Source organism: Bos indicus, chromosome 19 (genome assembly GCF_029378745.1).
Source record: "Bos indicus isolate NIAB-ARS_2022 breed Sahiwal x Tharparkar chromosome 19, NIAB-ARS_B.indTharparkar_mat_pri_1.0, whole genome shotgun sequence".
In the NCBI taxonomy this organism is placed as follows: Eukaryota; Metazoa; Chordata; class Mammalia; order Artiodactyla; family Bovidae; genus Bos; species Bos indicus.
In genome coordinates this window covers 49,033,458-49,057,431 of record NC_091778.1, presented here as the reverse complement: position 1 = coordinate 49,057,431, position 23,974 = coordinate 49,033,458, and the positions used below count along the sequence as shown (strand labels likewise).

Below are 23,974 nucleotides of genomic sequence, written 5' to 3'. Positions count from 1 at the left end.
TTGCCTACAGGGTCATGCTTCTGACCAGGCAGGGAAGCCAGCCCAAATGACCTCCTTTATCCCAAAGCAGTGAGAATTCCCTGCAGGAGTTTGCCGGTCAAGGAGGGGCAGCCTCTCTGAATGTGGGGAGGTTTGGAATGTCCTGAACCAGCAGTGCAGACGGAAAGGCTGGGCACAAGTCAGGTGCACTGTCTTTCCTGGCCTTTCCTGTATGTGCTTTGCTAAGGCTGCTGGTCAGAATCTGGAGGGCGATCCCTTTGCCCGCTCCCTCCTGGAGAATTATCTGTGCTAAGCCGGGAAGCTAGCCATCACGTGGGCCGGCTTCTGTGTGAAAGTGAGTGCCAGCTCAGGAGCTCAGAAGCCCGTTGGGAAGGCGGGCGGAGGGTCTCTCTGTAGGTCACCCTGGCACACTGGCTGGTCAGGCCTGCGTGGAGGTGCCCTTGACTCTCCTTGGCTCCCTGCTCCCCCCGCTGCTCCCTGGAGCCTCTGAGCAGGCTTTCTCTTCCTTCCTGGACTCAGGCACAGAGCTTACCCACCTCATGCTTATTTATTAGGTCCTGACTGTGCTGACATTGAGCCAGGTGCTGGGGTAGAAGGCTGGGCATGATGGACATAAGCCCTCCTTCACTGGCCTGGGGAGCACAGGGGCCCTCTGCCCCAGATCCCTGCCTCGAGGGAGGGCTCCAGCTCCTCTAATCACACTTCCCAGCCCCCAGCCAGCACTCCCCTGCAGCACGCAGAGGGAGAGGGGCTGACTGGGCGCATGCACGTGGTGGCTGCACGACTGATGGTGCTGCTGTTTCCGCATTCCATTTAAGACAGTGATTTAATGATGGTGGGTTATGGCCACCAGTCCCCAAGCGTGTTCTGTATTACAACTGTGTGCTAAGATGTGAACTCTTGCAACGATCCTATGAAATGGGATTCCACAGGTGAGGAAGCTGGTGCTCGCAGAGATGGAGGGATTTACTCAAGGGAACAGTCATGGAGATGAGATTTGAACCTGTACTGTCTAATCCCAAGGCTGTGACCCCATACCCCTAACAATACAGGCTTCCATCCAGCTGGGCCTCTAGTCCTAGCTCCAGTGGGTAGAAGGTCCCTAGGTACAACTCAAATTATGTCACAGGAAATATGTTCAATACATATAAGGGAACAGAATGCTGTAAAAATGAGAAAATAGTGCTCAGGGCATGGTCTGGCCATGGGTCATGGTTCATGTTAACTAACCAAGGTCTTGTAACCATTAGCTGGTTATAGTGAACTTTCTGTTTTCAACCGTCTGGAGGGCGGGGGCTCTCATTGTATCACAAGAGTGAAACAACGTCAGTCTTGGTTACAGGTGAGAGGCCCAGACACAGTGCACCACACATGGGTCCCCAGGTTGCCCTGACGGCAGCTCCTGGAGCAGGTAGCTCTTGGAAGGGGTAGCAAAGGTGTCTCAACACCACGCGGAGGCGCTGCCCCTCCAGACGCCCTCCTCCCTTTCCTGTTACCTGACGTAAGGCACACTTGCAGGAATGTGGAACTTGGCCCCTGGGTCAAAGTCATCTTGAGATCTGGCCAGTGGGGGACAGACACCCTGGTACTTCAGCCTGTGGAGGAGGAAGACACATTAGAGGGAGGGTTTGGGGACAATCAGCACTTCCTGGTGGCTCAAACGGTAAAGAATCCATCAAAAATGCAGGCGACCTGGGTTTGACCCCTGGGTTGGGAAGAAATCCTAGAGAAAGGAATGGCAACCCACTCCAGTATTTTTGCCTGGAAAATCCCATGGACAGGGAGCCTGGCGGGCTACAGTCCATGAGGTCACAGAGAGTCAGACATGATTGAGTGACTAACACTTTCACTTTTTGGGGAGAATCAAGCTGGGAGAGTTGGTGTTCTTGATTTACAATATGGTGCCTGCCCTGGGCCTGCACAGGGTGCTGACAACTCCTGCAAGCTGTGCCTTTGTGAGTCCCTGCCCCCCGGTACCCCGTCGCTCACACACACACACACACCCCCCTAGACACTATACAGGCAGACACACCAGGTACACACAGACACAAGCACACACACACACCTAGACACCATGCACACAGACCAGGTACACACAGATGCAGGCACACACACAGACACACACTTACATGCCACACAGACACACCAGGTACACACAGACATGCCACGTACATACAAACACAGGCACGCACATACACACACACACACACACACTCCCCTAGACACCACACATGCAGACACACCAGGTACACACAGACGCAGGTGCTGGCATATACCCCGTGGAGACCCCCGGCCCACACCCCGCAGCAGGGCTCTAGAACCTGAGGCTCCACCACTCCTGGTTGTAGTTCTCCCTGGTGACACTTCCATCGAACACCCTCCAGCGCCACTGGTCGACGAGGAAGCTGAAGGGGATGAAGGCGATCTTCTCGAGCGCCATCTTCATCAGAAAGTTGATATCCTCCTCTGCCAAGAGAAGGGAGCCCGACGTCAGATCCAGGGATGCCTCCCGCCATAGCCTAGCAGGGGGCTGAGCAGGTGTGCGGTGGGTGGAATGGGTGGGGCAACCTGCCTCTTGGGACGGGTTTTCCCTCCTGCTCTCCCCGCTGGCTGTCCCCTGGCTCCCTGTGTTCCGTCCTGGCACCGCCTGTGGCCCATGGAGCCTCCTCTCTGCCTCCCAAGCTCGCTGCCCCTTCTCGGCCCCTCTGCCCGCTTGGATCTCCCCGTTCCTCACTCACCGTAGCCGCCGTCCCCGCTGCTCAGCAGGTTGATCTTGTGCAGGTGCGTGGGGGTGGACACTGAGAGGGCCAGCACGTCCCCAATGGCCTCGTGAAAGCCGGGGTTGGCGCCCTCCCGGAAGGTCACGGGCAAGTCCTTGTACTGCATGAAGTACTGTATGTGGCCCATTTCGTGGTGGGCCACCACCAGGTCCTCCATGTTCACCGAGGTGCACTGCTTGATCCTGGAGCACGGGGTGGGAGAGAGACAGCAAGGAGCCCTGGGCAAAGGCAGCGGCCAACCCTGCTCGCAGAGCATGCCCCCAGGACCGCCACAGCATCATGGGGAGGAAAACCAAAAGGAGAAAGGGAGGCGATCTGGGGATTGGAAACTCCTACAGCATGGTCCTCCAGGCCACTCCCTGCCTCCAGCTCCCCTGAACACCTCGAGCCTGCACTGCTGTGTGTGTGGCTTTCTGACTGTGCGAGGTATGTGCTCTGGAGGCACGGGGACCCTCAGTCACGCTCAGTGACTTTCCAGGACGTGGGTCCTGTGGTTCCTCTTCTCACGGTCTGTCTCTCCCTGGTCTCAGACTTCCTGAAGGAAACCATGGTGTCTGGGCTCTTCTGCACCCCACGTGCCCGATGCCAGCAGGCAGATCACCCTGGGATTTCTCAGGGCCAGGACTGATGGGACATCTGCCGAGCTGTCCGAGCAGGGGCTCCACTTCCCCTTCCACCTTTTGTGAGCTGAGGAAGTTCACCCTTGGATCTAACCAGAGCTTTTCATCTCAGTGGACCCTTTTTTTTGTTATTCTATGGTGAGTGGAAAGAGCTGCCCCAGTGACAAGTTGGGGTCTACCCACCTTCTGTTAGGACTTCCTGTATGATCGAGGTTCCCCAAGGAGACCTCAGCTTTGAGAGTCTGTCTGCGCCCAGCCCTGAAGCTCTGGTCTCCATGCCTCTGAAGGAAGAGCCCAAGGCCAGGGGAGCCAGTGAACCTGCCTACTTTGTTCCAGGACCTCTGAGTCCACTCTTCTCATCAGAGATACTTCACCATCTCTGCCACTTCTCCCAAGAGGTGGAAACTTCTTAATCTTCTTTTGAACCTGGGTTGTGACTGGTTGAATCTTGTGACTTGCTTTAGCCAATAAAATGTGGCAGGAGTGACCTGTCCCAGTTCTGGACTAACTTAGTCTTTAAGAGATCTGGCTGCTTTTGCTCTGTGGATGCTGGCCACTGGGTAAGAAATCTGACCGCCTGAGGCTGCCACCACATGAGGTCATCCAAGCTCTCCTAGAGAGAGATGTCCGGCCAGACCCCGGCTGCTCCAGCCATGCCAGCCCAGGCACCCAGCACGTGAATGCAGGAACCCACATGAGTGTCCCTGCCCCAGCATGTGCCACACAGAGAAACCAAGGAAGCCAGCTGACAGCCAGGAGCACAGCCGAAACCCCGCTGAGCCATGCCAGCCTTCTGCCGCCATCAGAGCTGCCCCAGCAAAGGTCTCCACCCTGCAAGGCAGGATGAGCCACTTCCACTGAGCAGTGCCTGAATCCCTGGCCCATACAATCACTAGCAGACTTCCCTCGTGGTCCAGTGGTTAAGAACCAGCCTGCAAATGCAGGGGACACGGGTTTGACCCCTGGTAGGGGAAGATTTCACATGCCACGGGGCAACTAAACCCATGAGCCCCAACTACTGAGTCCACACTCTGGAGCCTGTGAGCCGCAATGAGGGAAGCCACCACGGTGAGAGGCCCGCATGTTGCAACTGGAGAGGAGCCCCTGCCTGCCTCAACGAGAGAACGCCCTCGCACAGCCACAAAGACCCAGCATAGCCATTAATAAATAAATACATTCAAAATAATAATTAAAAAATCATGAGCACAGTCAAATAGTTGTTTTACAGCCCTGGGTTTTGGGCTGGTGTGATTCAGAGCAGTAACTGAAACACTGTCCACCAATGAAGACAGCTCCTGAGCCCTGTCAGAGGTGCGAGCAGATCTGTGTGAAGCCCCCACACCCCCGTGTGTTCCCCTATCTCAAGGCACAGGCAGCAGGGAGAGGCCCGCTGTGCCCAGGGCCTGCCCGAGAGGGAGGCTGGCTGGCGGCTCACACAAGGCTCACCCCCAGAACTGCGACCTGGAACCCTGAGCTGACGCAGCTGGTCAGTGCTCAAGGAGACCCTTGTGTGGTGGATGGGGTTCCCCTGCCACAAGCTGGTGGTCATGCTGAGGCCAGGCCCACCTCTCTGAACCCTCCGCCCCCAGCTCAGACTCAGACTCGTCTCCTTGGCCTCTGGGCTCAGGACCTGCAGCCCGGACGCACCTAAAGTCCTTGCCATTGAAGAAATCCCAGGCAGAGGCGTGGCACACCACTTCCCGCCCATCGGTCGGCTTCTCCAGCATCGACTTGTTCCAGAATTCAGGGGGCATGGGCAGCAGCCCCAGGGAGGTGAAGAAATTGTCTGCTTCCTTAAACATCCTTAGGGGTGTCCAGCCCTGCAAACAGACAGAGCTCTGCCAAAGCTGGGGACGGTGGGGACAGACTGTGTGCCACTGTGGGAGGGCCTGGGGGGAGGGCCAAGCTAGAAGCATCTCCTGAATTAGGGGGCCCTCTCCCCCTGGGGCAGGGCTCCCCGCCCCACACCCTGGGGCCACCCTAGAGGAGCAGGTGTGCGAGGAGGGGGCCAGTGCAGACCTGCTTTATCATGGCCTCCGTGGCATCCATCTTGGGGGCTGAAGGGAAGGGTGCCACCAAGTCATAGATGTTGGACCAGCTCTGTGCCCACATGTTCCCTGGAGGCAGGCAGAGGACGAGAGGCAGAGAGAGGGGAGACAGTGTTGCGTTTTAGGCTCAGCACCGTCACACAGCGTGAGGGGCCAGATCCAGCACAAAACCAAAATTAAAAAAAAAGAACCACCCAACTGCCCTCCTTTAGGAGAGGTTGATGTCTCAGCATTTAGGGCAAGACAAGAGTAAAGAAGCTTTCCCAAGTGGCTCAGATGGTAAAGAATCTGTCTGCAATGCAGGAGACCTGGGTTCAATCCCTGGGTCGGAAAGATCCCCTGGAAAAAGGAATGGCAACCCACTCCAGTATTCTTGCCTAGGAAATCCCATGGACAGAGCAGCCTGGTAGGCTACAGTCCATGGGGTCGCAAAAGAGTCAGACACAACTGAGCAACTACCACCTTCAGGGCCAAAGGAGACTAAGCTTGAGCTGACATCGAGTGGAGCCTATGGGTGCAAGCCAGTGAAGGTAGGAGGGAGTGAGAAGCCAGAATGGGATGGGGGCGCAAGCTCTGCTCTAAGCCCAGCCCCCAGGCCAGTGGGCACCTGCTTTCCTTCTTGGGGTCTGTGTTTCTCGGCCAATGAGCTGGCATTCTCTGGTCTAACCACAGAGAGACCAAGGGTGGCTGGTCTCTTGAGCTGCAAAGAACTAGACCCAAAGCTGGAAGGGGGTCTCCCTCATGATCTGTAAACGGTGTGTGGTCCCATCTGGTCTCTCTGTTCACAGTGAGGAGCCCCCCAGGAAGAGGGCCTGATGGTCCGACAGACACAGGAACCCCGTGGCGTCTGCTTGCCCAGTCCCTGCCACCCCTTGTTGTCTCTGACTGCCCATTTCATGCACTCAGGGCATCTGAGTTTACAACCCCTGGAGAATGAGGGTCCCCAAGTTGAGGGGACATTTCACATGCTAGCAAGGTAACTGTCAAAGCCTTTCAAACTAAACTTCAACAGTATGTGAATGGAGAACTTCTAGATGTACAAGTTGGATTTAGAAAAGGCAGAGGAACCAGAGATCAAATTGCTGACATTCATTGGATCATAGAAAAAGCAAGAGAATTCCAGAAAAGCATCTACTTCTGCTTCACTGACTACTCTAAAGCCTTTGACTATGTGGATCACAACAAACTGCAGAAAGTTCTTAAACAGATGGGAACATCAGACCACCTTACCTGCCTCCTGAGAAAGCTGTATGCAGGTCAAGAAACAGTAGTTAGAATTGGACATGGAAAAACAGATTGGTTCCAAATTGGGAAAGGAGTACACCAAAGCTGTATATTGTCACCCTGATTATTTAACCTCTATCCAGAGTACCTCATGCAAAATGCCAGGCTGGATGAAGCACAAGCCGGAATCAAGACTGCCAGGAGAAATATCAATAACATCAGATATGCAGATGACACCACCCTTATGGCAGAAAGTGAAAAGGAACTAAAGAGCCTCTTGATGACAGTGAAAGAGGAGAGTGAAAAAACTGGCTTAAAACTCAATATCCAATAAACTAAGATCATGGCATCTGGTCCCATCACTTCATGACAAATAGATGAACAATGGAAACAGTGACAGACTTCATTTCCTTGGGCTCCAAAATCACTGTAGACAGTGACGGCAGCCGTGAAATTAAAAGCCACTTGCTCCTTGGAAGAAAAACTATGACAAACCTAGTTTTAAAAAGGACAAACCATATTTAAAAGCAGAGATATCACTTTGCTGATAAAGGTCCATATAGTCAAAGCTACGGTTTTTCCAGTAGTCATGTATGGATGTGAGAGCTGGACCATAAAAAGTAGCTGAGAGCCGAAGAAGTGATGCTTTCAAATTGTAGTGCTGGAGAAGAGTCTTGAGAGTCCCTTGGATTGCAAGGAGATCAAACTAGTCAATCCTAAAAGAAATCAACCCTGAATATTCATTGGAAGGACTGAAGCTGAAGCTCCAATACTCTGGCCACCTGATGAGAACAGCCAACTCATTGGAAAAGACCCTGATGCTGGGAAGGATTGAAGGAGGGTGAAGGGCAAGACAGAGGGTGGGATGGTTGGATGGCATCATCAATTCAATGGACATGAGTTTGAGCAAACTCTGGGAGATAGTAAAGGGCAGGGAAGCCTGGTGTGCTGCAGTCCATGGGGTCTCAAAGAGTCCGACACAACTGAGTGAGCAACAGCAACACTCTCCCAGCTCCTTTGCCTGAACGTCGAGTCTACCCTGCTCTCTCCTGACATGACTACTTTCTCCAGCTGTCAGAACCTCTCGCCCTTCACGGGTCTGTTCACAGCCCCCTCCTGGGGAGGGCTTCTCAGCTCCCACTCCCAGCCTCCTCCTCACCCTCATGGCGCCTGGTGCTGTGACCTGGGAGGTGGTCTCCCCAGCACAGGCCTGTGAACTCTGTGCACTGCCCCATCCCTGGTGACCGGTACCATGTGGATCTATAGCAAACGTGGCACCAAGTGCAAGTAGGGGGCTCTTCTTCCCACCCCCGCCCCCCACCCCACTCTGGGCCTGGCAACATTGCCCTGCCCCAGGCTCCAGTGTCCCCTGCAGACCCTTCCCAGTCTGCCCTCTGCCCCTGGACTGCGGCCCGTCTCGCTGGCGCTCACCGAGCAGGTGGGCTGGGATGGGGCCCTCCAGGTTGATGACGTCGGGCCCGTAGTGGCGGTGCAGGGCCCGGCGCACGTAGGCGTGCAGGTTCAGGTAGAGCGGCTGCAGCTCTTGGAACAGCTGCTCCAGCTCCTCCTCTAGGAAGGGCATCTCGTACATGGACCTCCAGGAGTCCCCGCCATCCTGGTAGCCTGTGGGTGTGGGGGTGGGGGATGCGCCCAGGCTCTCTGGACACCTGACCGTTCCTGGAGCACTCCCTGTCTCCTTCAAGGACTGCCCCCCTCACCTCTGAGGGCACCGGTGACCCTGCAGGGAGCACTCACCATTGAGCCTGGCGGCCTTGTTGGTGAGCTCCACGTATTTGGGGAAATAGGGGAGGATGGACCGCCCCACTTTATCACGCCAGCTCTTCCACGCCCAGGCCAGGTCCTGATAATTCCGGGATGTGGCCATCAGATTGGTCAGATCTGGGTGGGAGGGGTGGGATGGCTTGAGCCCCCAGCTCCTGGCTCACCTCCCACCTCCTCCAGAGCTAGGAAAAGACAGGAAGGGGCAGCACAGGTCGGGGGAAACTGGAGACAGGCTGGTGCCCTTTCTATGGGCTTACAGGTGCCAGGCCCAGGCTCGGCACTGCACAGACGCAACCTCAGGCAACTACAGGGCTGCAGCAGCCCCGTGAGGGGTGCCCTTGAGCCTCCTTCCACACAAGCTGCTGGTGGCATGGCTGTGTCTCCTAGCCAGGAAGCGGCCAAGCCAGGGCACAAACCCAGGGCCCAGGCCCCAGAGCTGCTGCTCGCCGTTTGTCCCCTGGCAACCCCTCCCTGGGAGAAATAGCCTGGAGGTCAAAAGATGGGGGTTCTTGGTCGGTTTCCTCCTGACCTCTCTCCGTCTGTGAGATGGGGATAATGCTGGCCTGGGGGAAGGAGGACCCTGAGCAGGGACTGGGCTCCTTCATCTCTGCGTCCCCACGGGGCCCAGGGTGCCTTTCACACATTGTAACTGAACTGCCTGAATAACCGCTGTGCAGGCCAAGTACAGAGATCCACTCAAGCACCACCTTGGATCCGTGTCCTGTCAGAGCCATGCCTGTATGAGTGGCCTCCTGGGCTATGGGTTACATGGAGCTGACACGGCCTTCGCAGAGCTCGGATGAGGCGGCCGTGAGCACAGGGGTCAGGTGTGAAGGTGGCCCCGCTTCCTGCCTGACCCGGCTGGAGACGGAGGCCTGCGGGGATCCACCCCTCGCTGATCGCGCTCTGAGCTGAGATATGCTATGTGCATCCCCTTTACACAGAGGAAGCACATTCAAGGTAACTTGTTTGGAGGAAAACACATTTTGAGAATTTTTCATCCGTCCTCTGCTGATGTGAGTGTTCTGTTTTTGGGGATGCTCTTATTGTTACTACCGGCAGCGATTTGACAGCCCAGGCCCAGATCAAGGGGCTGACTGATGGGGGTGGAGGCCACATTCCCTCTAACACTCTTGTCCATAAACAAACACACACACATGTATATCCACCCCCACTTGCGTGCCTACCCTCATACACAACCCCCAGGCCAAACCCTGTCCTAGGAAAACTGTTTCTCTCTCTTGTTTATTTTCCATTTCCATTTCTATTTGTGATTGTTCTGAAGTGGGAGTTGGGCGGAGGGCCAGGAAGAGACTGTTTCTGGGTGGAGATTCCTCAGGAAAAATGTTTATGTCTCTGGCTCCCTGACCCTGGGAAGGTGAGGGGAGCGTGGTCAGAGGGGGTGGGGGGTCTCTGTGTGCAGGTACTGGGGTGTTGGGCTGAGCTTCTTCAGAAGGGGGAAGGTTAAGAAGGACTGGCTAGTCTCCTGCGAGAGGAAGAGGACTCGCCAGAGCTGGTCCATTCCTGCCGGCCTTGGAGGGAGTGAGGTGGGAATGGCTTCTGCAGGCTGAGGCTTCAATTTTGGGGTGGGGTGGGATCCAGGGAGGAGCGCAAGGGGAGGTAGGTGCCTAGAGGGAAGTCCAAGCCCCTGAGAGAAACATTTGAGATACACCTGCTCTGAAGGGCAGAGCACAGGGTGGAGCAGGGAGGATGGGACCAGAGGGAGCAGAAGCTAGGGGACCAGCGCAGAGATGAAGCCAGGCTGGTTCTAAGCAGTGGCAGAGAAGCCCCATGGGTGGAAAAGAGGGAAGCGAGTTTCCTGGGCGTGCTGACCTCCTGAGTCAGAACTGAACACTTCCCTTTTGTGGACAGCACCCCAGCCTCCCCGGGCCTCCCGCTCACTGCCCAGTGTGCTCACCAGGCTCGAGCCGCAGGCAGGTGCCATTTTCGTGGCACACAGAGGCCACGCTGTAAACGGTCTCCATGTCCAGCAGGATCTGGTTATACTGCAGGGGAAGCAGAGGGGCAGCAAGCTACAGATCTGGCCCCCTGCTTTGCCCCGGCACCATTGCGTGGGGTGGGAGGTGGGGGGGGGTTGCTGGGCTATGGGTTGGGGAGGGGGCTCCCAAAGCCCTCCCTTCTCAGCGAGTCTGGGGGTGTGCGTAGACGAGTCTGGAGGTGTGCACAGACATGGCAGAAGTCATGACTGGACAACTTGAGGAGGAGGAAGCAGCATGAAGGCTACATGCCATCCCTTGAGCTAGGACCCTCTCCTGACCTGGGATCCTCCACCCCCTTTGCCCCACCCTACCCCCAAGTTCCCCACCTCTTCCAGCTCCTTGGTGGGCAGTGCTGCCCGCTCTAGATCCTGAATCTTCTTTATCATCCGCTTCATGGTGGCATTCTGGAAGTTGGTCACGTCAAACTTCCTGGCCCAGGTGCCATACTTGACGGTGTGGTTTGCCATCTGTAAGTTCTTCTCCATCTGCAGGCACAGGGGGAGCCGTATCATGAGGCCCGGGAGGAGCTCTGGAAAGGGCTCCTAGGAGGAGGCATCGTGCAGGAGCCGAAGAGGCTGGGTGTCAGGGGCGGCTTTATCACGTTGCTGCCTTTGCCTATAAAGACCTTCCTCAGCCTGGACTGTCTGTGATGTCCTGTGTGCAGTACACATGCCCTCATCCAGCAAGATATCGCGTGGGAGAGGCAGAGAAGGAAACCCCACCCCATATCTTGAATGCTGTTGGGACAGAGGCAGCTTGGCATTCTCTCTGTGGCTTCTGAGCCTCAGGGTCCCAGCTGTAAAATGGGAATAAGGTCACTGGCTTTGCAAGACCGTTGAGGAATACACGAGGCAATAGATGTCGAGTGCCAAGGAACAGTGGCCAGTACATATGGGTCTTTACGAAATGTTATTTCTCTGTGGCTCACCTTGGTTATGATCTCCGCTCGGCCACACAGACGCGGAGGGGGTCGAGGTTGGGGGGCAGGTGTAGCCCTCGCTATGGTGGCACACAGGAGCCTTCAGTCTTTTTAAAAACTGACTTTGGCATCAGTTACTTCCACACAAATTATTCCTTTACCGACAACAGATTATTAATGAAAGACAACCTTTGTTAGGCACTGGGTGTGTGCCCACCTGGACCTGAAATTGGACACTTTTCAATACGCTGCAAGGATTTTTCACAAACTCTGAGAACGTGTCCCCCTGGGGTGATGTTGGGGACGGGAGGGCATCCTGTAGCGCCTTGGGTTTCAGAGGACGGGCCCTGTGGGACGAGGAGCGCCCGTGCGCTGGGCTGGAGGAGCCCCTACCAGCAACTTGCTGTTGTCTGTGCTGATGTCGGTGCTGTAGTTCCAGTTGGCCTCGGCATACTCGTTCCACACGACCTGGGATCTCCGGTCGTATTCCTCCACAAACTTGCGGGCCTCGTCCTCGTCGGACACCAGGTCTACGGGACAGAGCAGAGGGACACAGACAGGCCTCCCCTCGCCCTCCCGCCGCCGCCTGGGCCTTCCCGCCCCGCCCCCCAGCCAATCCCACTTGGGCTCTGGGTTTTCTTCGGGCTGCTGGTTGTTGAGGGATGGGTGGTTGAGTGGCGGATGGTTGTCTCACTGCTGGTTGTTGCCTGGCTGGTTGTTTCCTGGTTGACTGTCACCTGGCTGGTGGTCCCCTGGCCGGTGGTCCCCTCACTGGGGACCAGCAGGGGGCGCCCACAGCAGAGCAGGAGGAGGAGGAGGCGAGGCAGTCCTGGAGCAGCCCAACCATGGCCCATGGCCGCAGGAGAGCAGAGCCCTACAGCCCCCGCCCCCGGCCAATAAGAGCGGATCCTGCAGTATGACCTCATAGAGCAGTGTGCCTGCCAGCCAGCCCCCCGCTGGGGGCCTCAGATCTGGGCACGCCCTCCCCAGGAGGCTGGAAAGATGTGCCCACTCCACCCCAGGGCCCTGCTGAACGCTCAGGGGACGCCAGGGCCTGGCTGGACAAGCTGATGGGGAACTGTGAACTGGGGGCCTGGGTCACGAACCTAGAGCTGAGAACCCACGGCACCCTGCCCCGGGCTTTACCAATGCCCTCCGGGTAATTGTCGGGCATCGGTGGGCGCCACTGATACTCTGGCCAGCCCAGGACCTCGCCGTTCTGCTGGTTCTGCTCCTCGAGCCACTGTGTGACCGGCTGGAAGTAGCTGAGCAGCGGCCTAGCGTCCAGGTTGTCTGAGCCAACCATGTCCTTCAGCACCTCCTGCCAGGGCCGTGAGGAGCCTGCCTGCAGCAGTGCCCTGTTGGGCAGAGCGGGTGCTGTGGGCACAGGGCTCTCAGGCCAGGGTCTATGGCTGCTGCCCTGCCCACCTGCTCCGCCTCTGGCCACTTCTCTCCCAACTGGGTGGCAAGAATGGCAGTGTTAAGTCTCAGGGCCTAGGAGCCCTGTGAAAGGGGGACATTTGTCTTGCCCCACACCAGCCAGAAGTGCTTCCCAGCTGGTGCTAGTGGTAAAGAACCTGTCTGCCAATGCAGGAGATGTAAGAGATGTAGATTCAATCCCTGGGTGGGAAAATCCCCTGGAGGAGGGCATGGCAACCCACTCTGGTATTCTTGCCTGGAGAATCCCTTGGACAGACGAGCCTGGCGGGCTACAGTCCATGGGGTGGCAAAGAGTCAGACACGACTGAAGCGACTTATCATGCATGCCAGCCAGAAAGCCCACTCAACAAGCAGTTGATGAGAGAAAGAAAAGGAGGGGGAGTGGAGAAGCGCTCCCTCCACTGGCATGGTGGGGTGCCCCCTCCCGATACACCCTTCACTGAGCTCTCCCCTCACCCCCCCACAGCCCCACACACCGGAGCTTGGCCCCCGCCTGGGTGGACTGGTAGATGTCACACTGGTGCAGGGGGCCTTGGTGGCCTGCCTCCTTGCACAGCGCTTCGTGGAACTGGAACTGCAGGACAAAGCTCACGAAGTACCTACAGGCACAGGGCGGGTGTGAGGGGGATGGCGGAGGCCCCCTGCCTGGGGCCCAGCTAGCTTCCACAGGGCAGAGGCTGGGCCATGGGCTGCCTTGGGGGAGAACTGAGAACCAAGCTTGGCTCAGGGGAGAGGCCCACTCAAATTCCAGGTTGCTGGGGGTCTAGGGGAGGATGGGGACAAGCCCGGGATATGGGGGCCCAGCGTAGGGGAAGGAACTAAGGTGTGCCAGAACTGGGGGCAATACCTGATATACGGGGTCACATTTGGGACGTGAAACTTGGCTCCAGCGTCAAAGTGGGTTTCATTTCGGACAACCGGAGGACAGATCCCCTGATACTTGGTTCTGGAAAAGGATGTGGTTAAGTTGTCTTAGGACCTGAGGGTTGTACACAGGCTGATTTTCCCTTTGCAGAAAAGGCTGCCAAGCAGGCATTCCCACTGGCCGACCCTCCCCACCCTGGAGAACTGGGGATGACCACCTGTCTGATGGAGTTTTAGGCAGGAAAGAAGAATGCTGTGAGGAGGAGGGGGGAGGTGTTCCTGGGGGCAGGGAACCCGGGAAGGTGGCGAGGGCCCCTGGGATGAGGCCCCTCTCCATCCCTCTTTGCTCACCGAAGATACCACCAGTCATAGTTGTAGCGGGAAGGGGGGGTTCGCCCACTAAAGACCCCCCAACGCCACTGGTCCACCAAGTAGCCAAAGGGCAGGAAGGCAATTTTTTCCAGTGCCATCTTTAACAAGTAGTTGATGTCACTCTCTGTTGGGAGATGAGAAGAGAGAGGTCAGAGGGAGAGGGGAGTCCAGCTGGGATAGGGGGCCCTGGGGGAGAGGCTGGCAGGAGGTGAGGCTGGGCAGGGACCATGGAGTCCTGATTGGAAGAGGATGCTTGGGCAGTGGAGCTGGGATGCAGGGTAGGCCTCGAGGCCTGGGTGGATCCCCAGACCTGCCTGACGTGGGGCAGAGAGGCGGAAACGAGACGGGCAGATGTGAGCAGCAACCAGTGGGGTCCTGCTGGGGGGCCAGTGGGGGGTCTGGATGGGCTGGGCTGGGTCCTCTCCACCCCCGCATACCTGTGTCATTGGTGACCTGGTCCAGCAGGCCGATCTTGTGCAGGTGTGCAGGAGTGGAGACGGAGAGGGCCAGCACATCGCCGATGGCCTCGTGGAAGCCGGGGTTGGCGCCTCGGCGCAGGGAGACGTGCTGGCCCTTGTACTGAAGGTAGTACTGCACGTGGCCCATCTCGTGGTGCACCGTGGACAGCTGGTCCATAGTGACCCGCGTGCACTGCTTGATCCTGGGGCAGGGAGAGCGTGTGGGTGAGGGTGAAGGACGGGCAGCACGGGGACCAGAGAGCGCTCAGGGAGGCTGGTGCCAGAGGGAACGAAGCCAGGCGGGCGCTGTCCCGGACTCCCAGGAACCGGTGGAAACAGGCAAACCTCCACCCTGCCCCAGCCACACCCAGCCTTTCCCCTTGGTTCCAAGGTACAAGGCTGCTGCCTGTCAGAGCTGCCTAGTGAAAGCAGCCTGCTGCAGCCCTGGAAGAGACCCAGCCTCCCGGCTGGTCTCAGAGCTGGGATAGACGTGGGCCTGGGAGCTGGCCTCCCTGTGGCCCGGCTGCCCGGCCTTGGGGAGCCTTGCAAGCTGCCTCCAGCATCGAGACCTGAAGTCTTTCCTGTTGTAGAAGTCCCAGGCGGACGCGTGGCACACCACCTCCCGCCCGTCGCTTGGCTTCTCCAGCATGGATTCCGCCCAGAACTCGGGTGGCATGGGCAAGAGCCCCAGGGAGGTGAAGAACTCCTCCGCCACCCGGAACATGTGTGTGGCGTTCCAGCCCTGGGGGTGGAGGGGTGGGGGGGCACACTCGGGTCAGGGGCCAGCTGCTGGAGCCCACCCCGGCTGCCCCGGGGGTGCATCTGGGGTCCCCCACTCGGGTCAGTTCCATGCTCATGAAGAGCACCTCTGCTCCGTGGCCTCCCTTCCCGGAGGCCGGGCCCCTACTGGCTACAGAGGATACACAAAAGCGGCCTGCTGCTCGCTGCCACCTTCCCCTCCCAGCGGGGTCCTGAGGGAAGAACTGGCGCCCAGCGCACGGTGGGGACACACTGCAGGCTGCGGCTCCTCAGCTCCTCATGCCTGACTCCCTCATGGCCCCTGCCAGGGCCTGACTCCGAGCTCACCTTCTGCACCATAACATTGGTAACATCAAGATTGGGCTTGTCGGGGAAGGGCACCACCGTGTCGTAGATGTTCTCCCAGCTCTGGGCCCACATGTTCCCTAGACAGAGGAGGGGAGCCGACAGCTTGGTGCCCAGCCCAGCCAGCGCCTGCTTCCCTAGGCGTGTCACCGAACAGCACCCCGGTGTCTGGACCTGGGGCGCGGCAGGGCCACAGCCCGCTTGCTGGGCTCACACAGCAGTCCCACCCACTCCCGAGTGCTCTGCGTTCCCTGGGGCTGGCAAAGGCCAAGGTGCCCAGGTGATGCGGCTGGGGTCCTTTCTGACTGCCAGGTCCCTGCCCTCCCCCAGCCCTGACACCGGCCCACAGGGCTGGCTTTCTGGGGGATAAAGTGGGGTTCTTTCTCCTCTTCCACTGGAGCTAAAGCCTTCAGGGTGGCTCCTGGCTCTGCATTTTACTAGCTCTCTGCCCTGTGCCACGTCCCTCGCGCATCCTAAGCCACGCTCTGAACAGCAGTGATCATAAGGATCATCGACTTTATAGGTTCATGTGCGGGCGAGTGAGCAATGCGATGCTCTGAAAGGTGAAACGTGATGAGGCTGACCCTGGTCCTTACCCAGCAGGTGAGCGGGGATGGGTCCCCTGAGGTTGATGTATCTGTCCCCATATCGGCGGTGCAGTGCGCGCCGGACGTAGGCATGGAGGTTCAGGTAGAGGGGCTCCAGCTGCTGGTAGAGGCGTTCCAGATCCTCCGTGAAGGTGGGAGAGTCATACCAGGAGCGCCAGTAGGCCCCTGTGTCTGAGAAGCCTGGGGGGGGCAGGTGGCATTGGGGATGCAGTTCAGGCCCTAGGCTCTGGCACCTCCCCCCCAGCTATCACCTGGCCATTCTCCCAGCTCAGGGCCAGTGTATCTGCCTGCTCACTGCAAGGGAGAGCTTGGGGGTTACCGCTCTCAGTTTTCTAACTATGGTTGCTCCAACTCCAGCTAAACAGGTCCTGACACATATAAGCCCTACAGCTGGGAGGAGTGCCAGGAGGGGCAGCATGAGGCTGATGGGGCTAAAGCCCAGTTTGGCCATCCACCATCTGTGAGACCTTGGACCAGTGTAGGGAGTCATCGTAATGGCTGCTCTGTGTGTTTCGGGGCTCAGTGGAGACAGAAGACGGGAGGGTAGTGCCCACACAGAGGCTGGTGGGTGTGCTCACCATCCTGCTTGTAGGCCTCGTTGCTGAGGGCGGTGAAGTCCTGGTATAGGGGCTTCAGTGGGATGCCCGCGGCGTTGTGCCAGCCCTCCCAGGCATACAGCAGCAGGGCGTAGCTTCGCGAGGAAGCCAGGATATTGGTGAGCTCTGAGACACAGGTGGGCAGGGTCAGTTCAGAGACTGCTGCCTCGAAGTCAGCAGTAGAGGAGGTTTGTAAGGAAAGCCATGGCGGGGTCTAAGGCCTGTGGAGGGCTCTTGGGGGGATGAGAGGGCCCATTAAGGGAAAACCAGGTGGCGACGATGAAGGCCAGTTGTGATGGGGAAGGAAAAGCACACGTGAGGGTGGGGTCGGGGCTGGAGGCTGGAGATTCCAGAAGTCAGTCGGCCTGGAGGAGCAGGGTGTGGGGGCATCAGGCACTCTGGTCCTGATCAGAGGTTCAGGCCTTTGGGTTTACCGCCCCCCTCTGCAGAAATGTGCCATCCTCAGGGAGCCGAGGGGTGTCGGGGAAGGTCAGGAAGGCCCGGAAGACAGACAGGAGACTCAGGCCAGTTACCTGGATCCAGGGACCAGCAGGGGGCAGTCTTGTTGGGGAAGCAGACCTTGGCAGTGGAGTAAATCCTGCTCATGTTGCTTAGCAGAGAGTTGTACTGGGGAGTCAGAGTTGAGAAAATGTTAGTGATGAACAGCCCTTGGAATTAATCTGGCTGCCCCCTCCTCTCTTTGCTGGGAGGAACAGGGGAGACGCCCCGAGGGGGGATGCGGCTTGGACAAGGCCACCTCGTGGCACTCGGAGCATATCTGAACGTGAATGGACGGGTTTCGCTTCCACTGGAGCCCGCCTGTGGAGATGGGAAACTGGCGTCCTGAGAACTAGGGAGCAGGGTTCAATTCTGAGCTCGGCCACCACCTGACTGAGACCAAATCCCCTTCATTCCCTGACCTTGATACCCTCTCCACCTTTCGGAGGAAGCCCTTAAAACAAACCACCTATGGAGAAACTTTGAAAACCCCTGTTTCATCTTCCACTGTTTACTTGAATTTTGCTTTCTACTCCATGACACTTGCTTTAATATAACTTCTCGCACCCCATCTCCAGGGAAATCAGTACTTCAGGAATCCACTCTGCTCACAGGGGCTTCCCCTGCAGTCAGGGCCAGTAGAGATCCTGGGGTCCCTCCTGGCCAGACAGCCCCACCTCTCACCACCACCGTAGACACTGGGAGGGTACCCTGGGGAATTCTGCCTCCACCCCTCAGGCCCACCTTCTGCCGCTTCTCTAGGTCCAGGTTGGCGGGGCCCAGGGTGCGCACCGCCCCGATGATGCGCAGCAGCGTGGGGTCGGTAAAGTTCTGCCAGACCGGGTCGAACAGATCCTTGGCCTTCTGGCCCCAGGCCTCTGAAAACTCCTGGCTGAGCAAGGCTGCTTCCTCCTGTGGGCACCAGGAGGGCACGAGAAGGTAAACAGGGGACGCCATGGCGCTCGGGGAGGGGAGGAAGGTCAAGGGCTTCTGGAGACCGGCGCTGATGGGAGCACTGCTCCCTTCAACTGGGCCCTGCGGGTGAAGAACTGGGGCGGCGGCGGGCGGGGGGGGGTCTGCCTCAGGGAGGCGGTGGAGCAGAAACGCGCCAGAAGAGAGGGAGGGAGAGGAGAGGGTGATCAGATAGCCATGAAAGGTGACAGGTACAAGGAGAGAGGGGAAGGTGTGCGGCCCGAGAAGTGGAGAACCCAGAGCAGAGCGGGCACCCTAAGCAAGACTGCCGCGGATCCAGCCCGGAGGCACCCCCGTCGCCGCCGCCTGGGAGGACTCGGGGTCAGAGTGGCCGGCCTCATTTATTGGGTTCCTTATTGGGCAGGACCATGGGCCCAGCACCGGGCCAGGGAACCGACTGCCTGTCTACGGGGACCGCTTTGGGAACCGGGGCGGGGTGGTGGCTGGAGAGGAGGCAGGCGGGCCCCGCCCGGACCCCACGGCTCCGGGGCCGGGGGCGCGCGCGCGGGGCGGGGACTCTCCGCCCCTCCAGCACCCAGCCGCCGGGCTGTGATTGGCCGCCCGGGCCCCGCCCCCGCCCCGGGCCCGCGCGCCCACCTGGAGCCGCGCGTTCTCCTCGGTGATGTTGGTGTCGTGCGCCCAGCTGGCGGCCGTGCTCTGGAACAGCACCTGCTCGGCGCTCGAGTTGAAGCTGGCTGCGAAGATCTGCGCCCCGGCCTCGTCGGCGGGAAAGTTCCCCGGCTGCAACGCGGGGTCCAGCTCCAGGATCACGGGCGGCGGCGGCAGGAGCAGCAGCAGCAACGGCAGCAGCAGCGGCGGCGACCGGCGACCCGACGCGGCCCCCATGGTGCGGTGCGCAGCGCAGCCCCTTCTCCCGCGCAGCGCCCGCCCTGCGGGTTATAAAACCCGGCCGCCTTCCGACACACCCCCACCTCCCCGCCCCGCCGCGCTTCCTCCTCTGCTCCAAAGTCCCCCGGCCGCCGCGCGGGCCTAACGGAGCGGGGCGGGGACCGAGGCTTCCTGGCCCGCCCCGGGCAGGGGCGCCGGACCGAGGACGAGCCGAGGCGGCCCCCGGCGAGATGCAGCTGGGGTGGGGGTGGGAGGGAGTGGCGGACGGGCCTTAGGTCAGGCTCTCGCAGGGGAGGCTAGAAAGGAGAACCCCCCTCCTCCAACACACACACATACACCCCACACCTATGAAGCTGAGAGACCCAGCAGTTTGCTGGAATACCCCAGTCTGCCGGCGTGCCCTCCCCTTCCATCACTCAGCCTCGGTGCAGGGACCCGGAGCCCAGCGGCCTCTGCCGCTCAGTCTTCCGGCCTTACCGCCCGGGGCTCTCTGGGCTCGGAGTGACAAGGTGGGGGAGCTGTCCGCAGAGTCGCTAGTGCCGCGAGACAGGGTTAATGACCGTCACCCGGTCCTGCTTCTTCACGAGGCCTTGGGTGTGGCCTGCATGGACTGGGGAGCACCTAGGCTTCTGCAGGCATCTGGGGGGGTGCTCAGGGACCCCGGTTCACCTGGGGACTGGGGGGGGGGCGGTCAGATGGGGGAAAGAATGGGGGGTTGTTCTGGAAGGGGAGACATAGAGCCACAGGCACACCTGCTTCCTTCACACAAGCTGTCATTTGCTCAGGCAAGAACAATCACACAGACTTGCCAACTTGGAGAGCTACAAAGATGACCACAGCGACAACAGAGGAAGACGCTAAGACCCAGGTTGAATGGCTTGCTCCCAGTCACCCCAGGTTTCCACACTCCCCATCAGTCTTTCCCCCTGTGTGAGGGGAGGCAGGAGGAAGGGGAGAGGAGGGCTTTATACCAGTAGACACCTCAGGACTGGCAAAGTGGACACCTGGGATCAGAGCAGTCCCACCAAGGACGGGGGTCCGGCCTCTCCTCTGCAGAGCCTACCGGCTCTCAATCCAGTGGTCCTAAGGCTTTCAGGCTGTGGGTCATGTGCACAGGGAGCTGCTGTCTTCCAGGAGGGAACAGTCTCCCCATCAACTAAGGCTTGGGTGGGGGAGATTTTGAGAGTGGCACCCCTTCAGGCCCCAAAGCAGGGGTCTTGGAGTGAGAGGAAGGGTAGAGAGAATAAAGAGTCTGAGGCTTAGCTTGAAACCAGGGAGTCCTTCTCCTCTATCAGGAAAGAAAGCGTGGAAAGCAGGAGGGAGCCAGGTTTGAGCCGGGCCTCATCTCTGAGGAGCTCTTGAGCACTGGATCTGGGAGGCTGGGGGGCAAGTGTTCCAACTTCAGGTCAGACACATGGCCTGGTGACCATGTCTATAGAACATCTGGGTGAGGGACTGAGTTCAGCATGGAACAGCCTTGGCCTCGTTGAAAAACCATAAAAACAAAGGCTGAAGGGGTTGGAAGATGATCTAAAAGTACATACAACTTACATTTGGGTACCTTTTTAAACCTTTCTAAATTATTTTGTACAAGTTATCTTATTTGGTATTTATAATAACCTTAAGGGTAGTAAAGAGATAAGGCCCTTAGCTCAGTCAGTTGCCGTCTAGCTGCCAGCAGAACGATGGAGAGGGCTCCGAATCCTGGGGGAGGACGTGATTACGATGCCACGAGGGCCTGACCTGCCCAGGAAATGCAGTCTGCTTTGGAGAGCTCCCCATCTCTGCATCACTCTTCTAGGGAAGGACAGGTCACCAATCACCACAGTTAGAAAAATATCCCTTAGGGACTTCAATGGTGGTCCAGTAGTTAAGAGTCTGCCTGTCAATGCAGGGGATACAAGTTCGATCCCTGGTCTGGGAAGATCTCATCTGCCACAGAGCAGCTAAGCCCATGCGCCACAACTGCTGAGCCCATGCGCGAGTGACCATGCTCTGCAACAAGAGAAGCCACCGCAATGGGAAGCCCATGCACTGTGGCCAGAGAGCAGCCCCTGCTTGCCACAACTAGAGAAAGTCTTTGCATAGCAATGAAGACTTGGTGCAGCCAAAACTAACTAAATAAAATTATTTTTTTAAAAAAATCCCTTAGAAAATACACCCAACAACGAAATAAAATTGAGAGTCCAGAAATAAACCTTTGCATTTACGGTCAATCAATTTTTGACAAGGATATGAGGACAATTTAAATGGCACTCTTGGGGTAGGGGGAAAGGGAAGAAAGTCTTTTTTTAACAAATGGAGCTGGGACACCTGAATTTCTACACTCAAAAGAATGAGGTTAGACCCCTACCTCATGCTATTTACAGAAATTGACCCAAAATTAATCACAGACTTACTGTAAGAGCTAAAACCATAAAAATGCTAGAAGAAACAAGTATAAATCTTTGTGATCTTGGGAGTAGGCAACGGCTTCTTAGATATGCCACCAAAAGCACAAGTGACGAAAGAAAAATTAGACAAAATAGTCTTCATCAAAATTAAAACCTTTCATGCTTCAAAGGACCATCAAGAAAATGAAAAGACAACTCACGAGGGAATTCCCTGGCAATCCAGTGGTTAGGACTCTGGGCTTTGATCCCTGGTGAAGGGAAGACTCACTGTGTGGACAAAAAAAAAAAAAAGACAACCCACAGAAGAAGAGAAAATATTTGCGAACCGTGAATATGACAAAGGACTTGTGTTCAGAAAGTATGAAGAGCTCTTACACCTCAACAATAAAAAGACATACTAACTAAAAGTGGGCAGAGGATTTGAATAGACCTTCTCGAGAGAAACACACCTGATCAATAAGTACATAAAAAGACACACAGCTCCATCAGTCATCATGGAAATGCAGATCGAATCGCAATGAGACACCACTTCGTATCCGCCATGTCCGTGTGCAGCCTTAGGCACCAAGTCTTGTCCGACTCCGTGGGACCCCGTGGGCCGTAGCCCACTGGGCTGGCTCCTCTGTCCACAGGATTTCCCAGGCAAGAATACTGGAGTGGGTTCTTCTCCAGGGGATCTTCCCAACCCAGGGATCGAACCCATGTCTCTGGCATCGGCAGGTGAATTCTTTAGTATTGAGCCATCTGGGAAGCACACCCACCAAGAGGCCTAAAGCCAAAAAGATGGACTATAACAAATGTTGTTGAGGCTATGGAAAAATTGGCGCCCTTGAATCATTGGTGAGATTGTAAAATGGTTCAGCCACTTTGGAAAAAAAGTTTGGCAGCTCCTCAAAATGTTAGAGATGTCGTATGACCCTGCAATTCCATTTCTAGGCATAATAGCCCCAAATGAGAAACAACCTAAGATGTCCATCTCCTGATGAAATAGATGATCTGAATGTGGTATATTCATGGAATATTATTCAGCCATAAAAAGAAATGAAGGACTATTTGCTGCAACATGGATGAGCCTTTGAAACACGATGCCAAGGGAAAGGCTACATGTTGTATAAATCCATTTACGTGAAATGTCTGGAATAGGCAAATCCAGGGAGACAGGAAGTAGATGAGTGATTGCCAGTGGCTGGGGGAGAGGGAATGAGAGTGACTGCCAATGGCATGGACTTTCTTGATGAGATGACGAAAATGTTTTAAAATTAGTAATGACAACTGCACAATTCTGAATATACTAAAACCCACCAAATCATACAATTTAAAAGGGGGGATTTTATAACACATAAATTATATCTCAATAAACCTGTTATTAAAAAATGTATTCCCTGGCAGTCCAGTGGTTAGGACTTAGCGCTTCCACTGCCAGAGGCTAAGGTTCGATCCTTGGTTCGGAAACTAAGATCCCATGAGTTGTGGGGCATGGCTGAAAAAAATTTTTTTTAAGTAAATAGTTTTTAAGTGCCCAAATGTTGACTTCCATCATTCTACGTTCATCAAGAAATCTTGTGATTATTGACTGGCTTTCAGGGGAGCCGGGGTGCTCTCACTGGATACCCACCTGCTCCTCTTTGCTTAACCAAAACCCTCTCATCTCTCAGACCAGATCAAGTCCTGCCTCTAACAAGAAGAAGCTTCCCGGGTGGCGCCAGTGGTAAATAACCTGCCTGCCAATGCAGGAGACACAGGAGGGAAGGGTTCGATTCCCTCCTCTGATTCCCCTGGAGGAGAGCATGGCACCCCACTCCAGTATTCTTGCTCAGAAAACCCCATGGACAGAGGAGACTGGCGGGCTACAGTCCATAGGGTTGCAAAGAGTTGGACACAACTGAAGCAACTTACCACACATACACGCTAACATGAAGAGCTCTGGCCCCTCAACTCATGCCAACCTCACCTCTCGATATTTATTCAGCCTTAACTCACATGGATGCCAAAAACCAACCGTAGGAGAAACAGCACTGGATTAGGGGCCAGAAAAATCCAGGCCACACTTAAAAGCCTTGTGACCTGAGCAAAATACCTCTTTGAGCCTGTTTCTCTTGTGTAAAACAGCTACAAACGTTTTTACCCAGTCTCCCTCTAAGGGTTGTTCCCTGACTTGAGGAACAGCTAAGGGGCTAGTGTGTCTGGAGCAGAGGGAGCCGAGAACAGGCTCAGTGTGGACAGGTGGCCAGAAAGGGGGCCTGGTTATCCTGAGATGAGAACCTAGTGGATTGTTGAGTATTGGAGACAGGCTTTCATTTTTTCAAGTGTCTTCTTATTATGCAATGTATATGTCATGTAGAATATAGACAGTATGTATATATGATATCTAATGTATATGTAAGTTATGAAGCAGAATAAAATGCAGACCCATAAGTCCTCTACCCACCATGACTCTTGTCTAGCTG

General features: G+C 56.6%; 1 protein-coding gene and 1 long non-coding RNA gene across 5 annotated transcripts in view; one reads left to right on the top strand and one right to left on the bottom strand.

The window, feature by feature from the left end:
- ACE (angiotensin I converting enzyme) overlaps positions 1–23,974 on the bottom strand; it is a 40,214-nt gene that overhangs the window by 1,502 nt on the left and 14,738 nt on the right. Inside the window, exons 3-24 of one of the 4 annotated variants that reach the window (XM_070773732.1) lie at positions 18,883–19,175; positions 18,058–18,225; positions 17,349–17,442; positions 16,798–16,941; positions 16,208–16,399; positions 15,594–15,691; positions 15,077–15,249; positions 14,487–14,710; positions 14,029–14,173; positions 13,661–13,759; positions 13,290–13,412; positions 12,520–12,731; positions 11,767–11,903; positions 10,781–10,939; positions 10,373–10,460; positions 8,428–8,571; positions 8,104–8,295; positions 5,420–5,517; positions 5,048–5,220; positions 2,739–2,962; positions 2,322–2,466; positions 1,497–1,595 (exon numbers count right to left, since the gene is read on the bottom strand). In XM_070773732.1, coding sequence (XP_070629833.1) covers positions 1,497–1,595; positions 2,322–2,466; positions 2,739–2,962; positions 5,048–5,220; positions 5,420–5,517; positions 8,104–8,295; positions 8,428–8,571; positions 10,373–10,460; positions 10,781–10,939; positions 11,767–11,903; positions 12,520–12,731; positions 13,290–13,412; positions 13,661–13,759; positions 14,029–14,173; positions 14,487–14,710; positions 15,077–15,249; positions 15,594–15,691; positions 16,208–16,399; positions 16,798–16,941; positions 17,349–17,442; positions 18,058–18,225; positions 18,883–19,131 — 3,380 coding nt within the window. In that variant the 5' untranslated portion in view covers positions 19,132–19,175. Of the gene's footprint in view, positions 1–1,496; positions 1,596–2,321; positions 2,467–2,738; positions 2,963–5,047; positions 5,221–5,419; positions 5,518–8,103; positions 8,296–8,427; positions 8,572–10,372; positions 10,461–10,780; positions 10,940–11,766; positions 11,904–11,995; positions 12,452–12,519; positions 12,732–13,289; positions 13,413–13,660; positions 13,760–14,028; positions 14,174–14,486; positions 14,711–15,076; positions 15,250–15,593; positions 15,692–16,207; positions 16,400–16,797; positions 16,942–17,348; positions 17,443–18,057; positions 18,226–18,882; positions 19,176–23,974 lie in introns of those variants that run through there. The other 3 variants (XM_070773733.1, XM_070773734.1, XM_070773735.1) reach the window with 3 other exon arrangements.
- LOC109574311 (uncharacterized) lies at positions 2,961–3,908 on the top strand. The gene is made up of 2 exons (XR_002183063.2): positions 2,961–3,206; positions 3,311–3,908. It is a non-coding gene; the product is annotated as an uncharacterized lncRNA (long non-coding RNA).